We start from the raw sequence: 11832 nt of genomic DNA on the forward strand, positions 1-11832 counted from the left end.
CACTGACCGAAACGAAACGTGAGCTGCTTGCTGCTCCGGGAGCCGTCGTGCCAGAGGAACCTGTTAAATGATTGCTAAATAAAGTGTCACAGCAGCCCCGTGGGACCACCTGATGGCCACGGGCGGGTCAGGCATCCCTCGGCACGAGCTGTCACTCGGGCTCACCGCTGTCCCTGCACGGAGGGACAGGAGCTGTCAGACCAGCCCATGATGGGCTGCAGGGCCAGCAGAGCTGGTACGGGGGTATTAGAAGGGAATCCCTATGTTTACGTGTAGGCTAAGGTTCACCAGCCTGCTGGTTCTGAATAGTAATTTGCATTTAAGAGAAAGGTGAGGAGTAAAGCAGGATGTGGACTGACCGAGCCCTGTATGATTCAGGGGTTCATCACCATATGAGTAAGTGGTGCAAAGTGTGTTTGTATTTATAACTCGTGTGCAAAAAAATGCCAGATAAATATGCTGGTTTGACCTCTTCAGCATAGAAGTCATTATAGTTGCTCTTGTTTCGATGCTAAATAGTCACCACTCACCTGGTGAGCTCCTGGAACTCCTGGGTTAGGTCACATGTTGCTCAAATGGAGACTGGAAAAACATTGCCATGGGTTAGCACTGGTTCTACCCGGTAGCTGTGTTGGTCAGCTGTGTTACAGGAATATTGCAAATCAGGTGTTGCATGACTAAAGAGACTTTAAATTATGTAGGAGTGCAACAAACTTTACCAGATTTTTAACTGATGAAGCGTGACTTGGCTAAACAAAATGAACAGTCCTATAACATTTGAGGAAGAGGGTACGGAGTACCGGAATGGGACAGCATCCATCATGAAAAATTACATTGGCCCCAAAAATGACCGGCTGGCTTTGTCTGAAGCATGTTGGCAAGAGGTTTAAATCAGCCTGAGAATAGTTATTGCAGCAATGCACAGTAGTGGTTGCTTACAGGGAGCAGGTGTAATTTAGTCAGGCAGGCTTGTGTTTTAAGGTTTCTCTGGCAGTGGGATCAGAGAGCTTTTCCGGGTATGGTTGGTGCTGGCAAGCTCACACTTCAATCCTCCACAAAAATTACGACGCTGATTTTGATTACTAGTCTCAGAAGCAGGTAATTTTGAGTGCACTGGAATTGAGGGGTGCTTTGTATAGCTGGAAAACCCTTACACATGTAACTATGTGGCAAGTCAACATAGTCATTTTTCACCGCTCAAAAAAGCAGCATAACTTCCTGTCTTTGTTGGCTGTGTCTTGGGGCTGACGGGCGAACAATGAAGCCCTTGCCATTTCAGGAGGGAAAGGCTCTGAGAATGCACACCTTCAGGATGTGTGTGTGTCGTTGGCCTCTACCTCAGCAACTCACCTAAATAATTCTCTCATCGCCGCGATAATGACAGCGCAGCTTCCCTGGCGCGGCGCGCGGGGCCAGGAAGCCACGGCTTCCGTCACCATTGTGCTTTATCCCCTGGCCACGGGCACAGCCAGACCTTGTGCCCACCAGTGGTGTTTAGAAAGAGGCTGTATAGGGGCCACTCCACAGCAGCTGCAAGTCCCATACTCCCACTTCTCCCCACTGCTGCAGGTGGCAGAAGACTCTTCTCACCCTTTCCAGCTGATACCCAATACCTGGTTTGGGTTTTTTTTCAGCTGTAGTTGTGCTCCAGTTACAACCTGCTTAGTTTTTCCCTCTTCAGAGCTAAATACACTGAACTCCTTAAGCCGGGGTAAAGATTTGCTGCTGCACAGGGCTGGGTTTTTATTTTCAAGCAGGAGTGTCAAGTGCTGAGCAAGTAGCCCAGCAAAAGCAACGAGCACTTTGCAGTTCAGCAGTGTATTTGTTTCAGAGCTTGGTGACTGTAAATCATTCTGAGCAACTGCAATAAAAAGACAAGAATTCAGTGTGTAGATTGTAGTATTTGAGTGAGTCCCATAAATTAAGGTGATGATTTTTCAGCTGGTGCCTAGTTCCATGTTCATCTCAGCGGTGTGGTTGCCACCTCCTCTCGTTTTGCCTATGGGGCTTTACGGAAGCCTCTTAGGAGGATTGGGGTTTTTTGGTGTGACCTGCTCAGTAGGGCTGAAGCTGCCAGTTCTTCTTGTCAGATGAGCAGTATTTCATAAAAGGGAAGTTGCAAAAGCTTTGTAATGAGTGCAGTTAGGCTTCATATTTTTATTCTTCTGTTTTTGACAGTGATCTGTCACTTTTGATTGAGGCCTGTGTTGCTTGCTGAGTCAGTAGTGAATTTTAGATGATTTTAAGATCACTTCCTTCAGTCTTAGTGATTCCTAATTTCTTTTTTTTCAATCTTTAATCCCTTGAATAGTTAGTTGAGCCTTAGGCAGCCTAAAGAATAGCTTTCAGTAAGCTGAATTTCAGAAGTATGTGAATTTTTGGGTGGTTTTTTAATGTTCAGCAGCGTCTCTTGCAGGCTGCAGTGTCTGTCTCTGCTACTGTCCTTAGAGGTGACTCAACTCTGGGCTCAGCCCAGTGCTTGGGCTGGATGAAGACCAAAGTCAGCCAGGCAAAGCCTGTTTTGGTTTAGTCAGCACAGAGAGAGAAATGTAAAGTTAGCGTTGCTGCTTGCAGCCTGTGCAAGAAATCAAGGTATTTATAGCACAGAACAGAGTCCAAGAGTCTCAGAGAGTGTGGTTTGACAAACTCCCATGAGTTCCGTCATGCCCGTGCTTCTGAGGAAGAGGCCCACAATAAATCTGACGCTCCTCCATGTTAGTCTGAAAGTCTGGTCTGTATTTTTATTCTTTTTTAAGGTTTGCAGCTTGAGCAGGTGGGGGTGGCAGTGGGGCTGTTCTGGGCGTCCCTGCCCTGTGCCATGCTGGGGGACACCTACTGTACCTGAGCTGGGCTTTGGCACAGGAAAACCTGTGTGCAACAGGCCCTGTTTGGCTCCCACACTCACTGCAGGATTTGTTGGGTGTTAGGGTTGCTACCAGGCTTTGGTTTGACTTCGATAACATCGTACACAGTGAGGGGTGGACTCCTCCCTGCCCTGATGGATTTACTTCCTCTGAGCTCACAGGTGACGCCAGGTTTGTCACCAATGCCACCTACAGAGTATTAAAAAAAAATTCATTCTGAATGAAGTAATTCCATCCAGTAAAGCATGCTAGAAATGGGATTATGAAGGCCACAGGTTGACCATTTAATGGCTGGCCTGACTGCAGCATAATACATTTCTGTTGAGTTGGAGAGCACCCCTCCAGAGTCTCGTGGGTAGCCTCACATACTGAAGTCTTTTTTTTCTCCTTGCATATTTCCTGTCCCCCGTTCTCTCATTTTGCCGTGGGCTCGAAAACCCTTTAGGGAAGGATGGCCTGTTTCTTACAAACCCCCCTTTGTCCAGCACAAACGAGCTGGTGTTTGGTCAGGAACCACGGTGAAAATAACTGTGTAATCATCTAAATGGCACCCAGACACCCTTGAGAAAGTGCTTGAAAATATTCCTTAGTGCTTGATGCAGACTTTAAGGTACAGCAGCCTTCTGGCAGAGAAGTTGGGGTTACTAAGGAGCCAAGAGCAGGTTCTGACATGATTTGAGGGGGCATTTATTCCTTTATTCCATGAGGACAGTCAGGCAGTGAAACAGGAGCCTGGAGAGGCTGTGGAGCCACCAAACTCGGAGGTTTTCAAGAGCCATCTGGACCAAGCCCTAAGCAACATGATTTGAATGTGATGCTGACCCTGCTCTGAGCAGGAGACCTCCTGAGGTCCCTTCCAGCCTGAGCAATTCTGTAATTACTTGTTTTGATGTGATGAGAACGAGTTGCTTTAAAATATGAGTGTTCAGGATGGAATAACACTTGATGACTTCTTACAAAGTATATGCTAACAACAGGTTTTTAGCTTAAAGCTCAAGAACCCAGGATACAGTTTCTGTTGTTTGTATTCAAAGATGCTTAATGCTGACATGTGGTCACGGAAAGAAAAAGTTCATAAATAAACAATATGCTTGTTCCAAGATGTAAGCCATTGTTAGTCAAAGCTGCTGAGTGAAAATGTGGTTTTATTCTTAAAAGGCTTGCAGGGTGGCTTTAAATGAGCAGCTGGAGGACTGCAAAGATGAAATAGAATAAAGTAGAGATGCTCCATGGATTGGCACTAAAACTAGAATTATATCCTTGGAAATGACAGGTTACACGTGTGATTTTGCACAAAGTAAAATTCATTTAACTTCCTGTGGTTAGTATCTGTAATTTAAAAACTGGTGAGCCTCATTCTCAGGAAGGCCTGAGAAAAACTGGCTAAATTTTTAATTTTTATTCCTATTGTTCAAGTTGCTGCATTTCATATTATATTGTGCTTGCTTCTGAGAGAATATATAATTCTGCAACATGGCTAGCAAGTGTGTAAATCCTTTGGCCCTTATCATACAAGGAAAACAAGGGGAAATAGGTATAATTTGAATTACATGTGAATTTTACACACAGGCACCTAGTTCTGATGTGAAAGCTCAGCTGGTTATTGAAATTCCTGAGGATGACAGCTACAATCATGTTAACATCCAAATAATCTTGTTTCCTCCTTTTTCTGTCAGGAAGATACACAGCCTGTAGTGTTTGGTGTGTTTTGTTTATGGAGGCTTTAGGGCCCTTGGTTTTCCATAGGGGAAAAACAGTCTGTGCTGATGTTATTTCTCACCTCCATCAGTTAGGATTTGCCAGTGTTTATTTTTAAATAAACAGAAGGGATCATGTCGAGTTGCCATCAGGCTTGTTTCCAGAGCTGTGATTTCGTGCCTTTAGCACATATCTCAGGGCGTGTTTAGATAGTGGGTGTCATGAGCAATTCCAAACACTGCAGGTGCATCACAGCACTGCCTGGCAGGGATTCCACCCAGGCTTTGCCCAGCAGCAGCAGCAGGGCTGGGGCTTTCTTTTCTTGGACAAACGGCTTCAGGTTGTTGAAAACACGTTTGGGGATTCGTGCCTGCACCCGGGAGCCTGCTGTCACCTGGTTATGAGTATCAGGTTATGAGAGGGGATGGTTTTGGGTGCAGGTGTGGAGGGTCTGCTCCTGGCATGAGTTTCTGTCCATGGCAGAGCCACTTACCCAAAATTCAGGTAAAGAACTCAAGGGAGAGCAGCTTTGTGCAAAACCAGCCATTTGCTCCTTCTGCCATGGGCTTCTTTAATTCTCTGTGAAGGCTTTTGTTTTCTTGTTACAAGTAATTTTTCAGATTTCACAGAATCACAGAATATTTGGGGTTGTAAGGGACCTCTGGAGTTCATCCAGTCCAATCTGCTGGGTCACCTAGAGCAGGTGACACAGAAGCCTGTGCAGTTGGGTTTGGGATGTCTCCAGAAAGGGAGACTCCACAGCCTCCCTGGGCAGCTGTGCCAGGGCTCTGCCACCCTCGGTGTACAGAAGTTCTCTCTCATGTTGAGGTGGAACTCCTTGTGGTTTAGTTTATGGCCATTGCTCCTCGTCCTGTCGCTGGGCACCGCTGAGAGGAGTTTGGCACCACCCTCTTGGCACCTGCCTTTGGGATATTTGTACGGATTGATGAGATCCCCTCTTGGTCTTCTGCAGTCTGAGGTTTTAAGATCTGCATCATTGCAAGGCTCCTGGTCCTCCCATACATCAGCTCATGCTTGATTTTCATCAGCCGTTTTCTGTTAACTGCAAGTTTCAGCCATCCTACTCCTTTTTTTGGCTTCTTTTCCATATTTTCTTTGTGTTTTTGAAGGCTGTGGCCCTTTTCCCTGAGCTTGAGTGGTGAATGCAGTTACAGAAGGGAAAAGAAATTACACCTTTCTTTTTTTTTGTGATTTTCCTTCTGTTTAGAAGCCCTGCTGAAAGCACCGGCGTTTTGATTTCTCTGTGTGCTTGACCTTGATATTATGGCAGTTTTTCCTGTCCATTTGGAGGCTGTACTTACAGTAAAAGGTGTCAGAAGCAGAGGAGTTGGGTGTAGCACCAGGGTGACTGGCTGTGAGCGGTGCCTTTGGCTCCCTGCTGAGCTGTTCTGAATTCCGCTGGGCGAGCTGCTCACGGTTGTACTGTACCAAGCCTGAGCTAATTTTACTTCTTCCTCTGTCAGACCTACTGACTGTGCCTGGGATTTAAAGCAGAATATTAAAAATGTTACTCTCTAGCATGTTCCAGCACTTCCAACTGGGCTGAAGTGAGGAAGCACTGTAGATCTTCAAGAGGTTCGTTCTTGGCAGAATTCCACTCCAGGGAGGTTTGGACTGGAATATGGAATTTTGGAGATTTATAATGGAGCTAGTGCATTTTCTCTCCATCATTTCAGCCTTAGCTGTGCACACTCATGCTGAACTCCAGTGTTTACCCAAATCCTGTGCCCAGGTATGTGTGCACAGTGTCAGTGGTTAGGAAAAATGGCACGTAATGTGTTTGCTGTTGGTCAAATTAATTCATCAATAGAAAACAATCCATGCTGCAGGGGAGGAAAAAAAAAACCCCAAACCCAAAACAAGAAGAGCAAAAGCTGCCTTTCTCAAATAAATGTCCCTGTTTCCTCTACAGCCACACAAATAATAATTAAAGAGCTCTTTTAAACACAAGTGCTCAGGGAGGGTAGTGCCTGCACGGGGGTGTTTTACCTGACTGTGAAGATAACAAGTTAGGGAAGGCAGGGCCATTACCTGCAATAGGGAATTAACTCCTACAGACGTGTTTACAGCCTTGCCGAGTCAAGCCTCCCCATTCCCTGCCCTGCTTCCAGAGCGTGTTCCCCGTTGGGTTGCCCAGCTTTCATCTCATCCCATCCCTGTGTTCCCATTCCCAGGCTGAAGCGAGACTTGCGGCGAAGCGAGCGGCGCGGGCGGAGGCGCGGGAGATCCGGATGAAAGAGCTGGAGAGGCAGCAGAAGGAGGTAAGGCCGAGGCTTTGGGGGGTGCCTGGGTTGTATCCAGTGAGGAAGATGTTCAGAACATCTGGGGTACAGGGGGTTAATCTATATTCTGTTGAAATAGTCTGCGTGGAACTAATGTTGATCATAGAAAATCCTGGAAAAAACACGGATCGTGGCAAGGGCTTTATCTTGGTGAAGCCAGTATAATTATTCACAGAAAATCCTGGTGGTTAGTAATTCTTGTTTAATGTTAAACTTTGAAGTATGCAGCTTGTTTGTTTGAGTATCGCAGGTGGTGGATTCTTATCACTTCTTTAGAAATCCAATTAATGTGGAAGATTCCTGGCCCTTGTATAGCATCACTGTGAAGTTGTTCTGCTTCCTGCTGTGAAGCTGGTGCTGTGCCCTCCCCCAGTTTGTAAAAAGGATGGGCTGCTGTTGGCAGGAGCAAGGGTAGAAACTGCACTTGGCAAAGCATTACCTGGTGAACTGAACCAGAAGGGCTCAAAACTTGTGTTTGGTGATGTGCATTCAGTGGAACAGCAGAACAGGGAGAACAGTTAACCACAATTTAGTTTTTTCAGTAGATTTTTGAAGGAGAAGGAAGAAGTATGGAGTCTGGGGGCAGGGTCTGGGGATACACAGTAAGAATAAATGTGGGGCAGGACAAAAGGGAAATGGCTTCACGCTGACAAGAGGGCAGGGTTGGATTGGATGTTAGGAAAAACATCTTCCCTGTGAGGGTGGGGAGGCTCTGGCACAGGCTGCCCACAGCAGCTGTGACTGCCCAATCCCTGGAAGTGTCCAAGGCCAGGTTGGATGGGACTTGAAGCGACCTGGGCTAGTGGAAGGTGTCCCTGCCCATGGCAGAGGGTGGAACAAGATGATCTTTAAGGTCCCTTCCCACCCAGGCCATTCTGTAATTCAGTGGTTCTACATTTGCTTTAGGGTGCAGAGCAGGATCTGGTTGAGCTTTTGAGCAGTGAATCAGGAGGTGACAGCAGGATGTGGATCAGGATGTGACAGCAGAGCAGTGCCAGTGCAGGCTGCAGCAGCCAGCCCACAAGAGAAGCTCTTGGGCAGGTTGCCCACACTCAGCTTTTGGTGAGGCAGGTCTGGATGTGTCTCAGCTCCCTTGCTGCAAACACAGAGCTTGAGGACGGTGGGAGCCTTTTCCTGCTGCAGTTGCTGCTTTCTGGAGGATGTTTCTTGCAAGCTGTCCCACAGTGGGAAGCGTTGCGGGGCGGTGCGGCGTGGGAGCAGCCGCGGGAGGGCTGTGCTAAACAGGCACCACGTGTTCTGTTTGGGCAGCAGAGTAAATAGGGGTGTCCTGGCAGCTGACACCATCTAATTTACAGGTGACTTAATGGAGCTGATGACCCCTTTGCAGATTAAAAGCTGATGCTGCAGAGGGTGTCTTGGTAAACTGAAATTCAGGTGTGAAAACTAAAGCTCCTGCAGTTAAGAGCTTGTCACCTGAAAACCTGTGAAAACTTCTTTGTATAGATAGAAATTGAATAGGGCAGGATGTCCCTCTGAGATACCACATTCATTGCAAGCTCAGATACCCATCACAATCTGCCTTGTAACTCACTGCCATAAATGACACATTTATTTAATATTTGGCAAGCTTGGACATTCTGTAACTTTTCGAAATAGTTTCATCTTAGCCCCCAGATGCCAGGTAGAGATATTAAGGATAGCTGCAGGAAGTTTTTCATTGCCACAAACGTCTTGCAGGTATAACAAAACATAAACACAGAAAATCCCAAGCAGTGGTCAACACAAGATATTTGGCACCTACCCCTTCCTTGGAGGGGAACCTGCTGTGACACTGGGGTCTGTACACCTGGTTCTCTGACATCTTCATTTCCCTTTGCAAACTTTTCAGAGACATAAAGAGCACTTTTCCACTACTGCCATGTTAAATAACCAGAAGTTAAAGCACTTGCTTTACTACTTCAGAAGGCTTTTTAGAGCCCTAGCTCCCTTCTGGGAGTTAAAAAGCAATAAATGAATTTATTGCGTGTGCGTGTACAGTTTTTCATGCTTAAAGCCGTGTGCATGCCCTGGCAGGCTTCTTGCGGAGCATGGATTACTTGAAAATATATTTACACTGCTGGTCTGAGTTAAAAGTTTCCAGGTGCTACCATTAAAGACTATAACTATGGCAGTGAAAGAGGGTATTTTAATGATTTGGGTTTGGAAACTGGCTCCTCTCCTGCCCGCCACCTCATATTTATGACATTTCTCAATCCCGCACTTCATTTCCCTCATTTTAAAGTAATTGGGTGATTTTTGCACGAAGAGCCTACACATGTGATTGAGAAAATGTACAGCAGGAGTAGATTGGCTTTCAGCAGAGAACACTCAATTGCAAGGTGAGATGTGGGAAAGTTCCCGTGGAGGACTGCACTGTGGTGGGGCAGGATTGCAGGTGTGCTCCAGAGGCGGTATCGTCTCATCACCTGGCACCACCTCATGCCAGGCAGCACAAAGAAGGGTAACTGTGCCAGTGGTTTGGCTTTTTTGGTTTGGTTTCTTTGTTGTTTTTTTTTTCTCCAGGGAGAGGAAGCTAAGGAGGAGAAGATGAGCACAATTTTCATAGCAAAGCATAAGATGGGTACATGAAAAGTGTTTTCTGAAGCTGAAGAAAAAAAGTGAGCACAAGAATCGTGACCTGATCACAGAATCCCAGAATGGGTTGGGTTGAAAGGGCCTTAAAACTTATCTCATTCCACCCCTTGCCATGGGCAGGGACACCTTCCCCTATCCCAGGTTGCTCCAAGCCCCTTCCAACCTGGCCTTGGACACTTCCAGGGATGGGGCAGCCACAGCTTTTCTGGGCAACCTGTGCCAGGGCCTCACCACCCTCACAGAGAAAAATTCCTTCCCAATATCCAATGGAAACCTACTCTCTGCCAGTGGGAAGTCATTCCCCCTCATCCTGTCACTCCAGTCCCTTGTAAATAGTCTTGCCCCATCTTTCCTGTTGAATGGGGCTCCTGTTGGAACATTTCCAATTCTCCCAGCCTTTCCCCACAGCAGAGCTGCTCCATCCCTCTGATCATCCTGGTGCCTCCTCTGGACTCTCTCCAGCAGCTCCAGGTCCTTCCTGTGCTGGGCCCCAGGGCTGAGGCAGCTCTGCAGGTGGGGTCTCACCTGAGCACAGGGGCAGAGGGACAGAATTCCCCCTCCCCTGCTGCCCACACTGTGGGATCAGCCCAGGACATGGGGAGTTCCTCTGAAGATAAGGGTATTGATCACTCTTGAATCACAGAGATGTGAATCAATTGATGTATTTATTAGAGAAGGTGTTCTTGGTGATAAGGCTTTAGGAAAGGCACAGATCTAACAAGTGTAACAGCTTGAATGCTTCTGACTTCTCATTCAGTGCTGCTTTGTTGTTGTTACCCACCAAAGATGTCAATAATTAATCTGGAGGCCTGGTTAAGTTTCCTGGTTTGCTTCCACACATCAGTGAGTGGAGGACAGCTCTCACTGGCAGTGCCTGTTCTGAGCTGAAGGGACAATTACAACAGGTGGTACCTCCTCCCTTCCCTGTTTTCCCACCACTGGTGGGAGTCAGAGCAGTGATGGGTCCTGGTTTACCATACCATGCTGCCAAGCTTTTGAAACATTTGGTTGCCAGCTGCAGAGTCTGAGGCCAGTCCCTCTGGCTTGTACTGTCAAGATGTGCTTGGTCCTGGGACAAATTCCTGTGTGCACTCAAGTATTTATTGTTAATTCACTCAGAAGGGCAAGCCAGGAGTGGTCAGCCCAGTTTTTCTGGGAACATTTGCTAATTCTCATGGGGCTACAAGGTAAAATGGGAAGAAAAATTTTTTTCCTGTGCATTTTTTTTTAATCAGAAGCTTGACCTAAAATGTACTAAAGCCTTTTTTTCCCCAGCAATATTTAACAGTAACATTTTGAGACATGCAAAAGCTGCAGCATTGGGGCTGATTGTGGAGAATGCTTTCTGTAGGAGTGCCTTCTGTGTGTTCTGCTGGCAGGGCTTTAAATGTCTCTTCAAGGGCTGACACTTGGAGACCACAGTGTAAGCTGATATTAGTGCCTGAAGTGAAAAGAGACTGATCTCCTCCCACTCCTTAATCGGTGGGATAAGGTTCTTCCCTGCCAGTTCACACAGTAGATGAGCCTGTACTTCTAGTTCAAAGCAAGTGCACTGTGCTGTCTCCTGGCTTCGTTTGCAGCTCTTGCTTTAAGGGCACAGCGCAGAACTTGCCTTGGCTGTTTTGTAAATTCCTTCCTTACCTCACTTGCACATACTTTTCCCCCTTTGGATTCATATTTCTGTGGAATAAAATGCGCTACCAGTGCTTTCTAGTAAAAAAAATAAAAAAAGGGAAAAGCAGATTCTTGTGGCTTGAATGGGGAGGGGTGAGACTGACTATGAAACTTGGTGCTTACATAAGCAGGCAAGAAATGAAGGAGGTTTGTGGTGGTTCATCTGTGTCTTACACACTCAGTGTGAAGATTCCCAGGCAAATTTGGAGAGGGATGATGTGGAAGGTGTTTTTAGCAGACTGTTCTTCTGCCACCATCTAAGCATGCAACGCTGGCTTGTTCTGTCCCGTTTTAAAGCGACTTCTATGAAAAACTATTTTTGTGGGCAGCCTCTTGTGATGAGGAAACCAGGAAAGCTGGCTGCTGTTAATGCTGTGGACGAGACACGTTTGGGTTTCTTGGTCATACCCTAATACAAGAAAGTACTCTTTAAAGCATTTGACTGCTTAGATGTGTAATTGACTCTTTTTGGAGGGGGACACATCTGCAACAGAGGTGATTGTTTAAAAGTGTGTGTTTTCTCCTGTACCACACTTTCTAAAGAGGACAGTGCCGTAACAGAATCCTAAAACGGCTTGGGTTGGAAAGGACCTTAAAAGTCGCTTAATTCCAACCTCCCTGCCGTGGACAGGGACACCTTCCCCTAGTGCACTGCTGAGGGATCAGTCACTTTGGAGCTGAGCTATTGTAATTCCTGC

The 11832-nt window shown here is 46.6% G+C and overlaps 1 protein-coding gene across 1 annotated transcript in view; it reads left to right on the forward strand.

The window, feature by feature from the left end:
• Positions 1-6721: 6721 nt before the first annotated feature.
• LRRFIP1 (LRR binding FLII interacting protein 1) overlaps positions 6722-11832 on the forward strand; it is a 58443-nt gene continuing 53332 nt past the window's right edge. The window contains exon 1 of the mRNA XM_017747121.1: positions 6722-6844. Coding sequence (XP_017602610.1) covers positions 6815-6844 — 30 coding nt within the window. The 5' untranslated portion in view covers positions 6722-6814. The remainder of the gene's footprint in view (positions 6845-11832) is intronic.

This window comes from Corvus brachyrhynchos, unplaced genomic scaffold (assembly GCF_000691975.1).
Source record: "Corvus brachyrhynchos isolate BGI_N302 unplaced genomic scaffold, ASM69197v1 scaffold671, whole genome shotgun sequence".
Classification (NCBI taxonomy): domain Eukaryota; kingdom Metazoa; phylum Chordata; class Aves; order Passeriformes; family Corvidae; genus Corvus; species Corvus brachyrhynchos.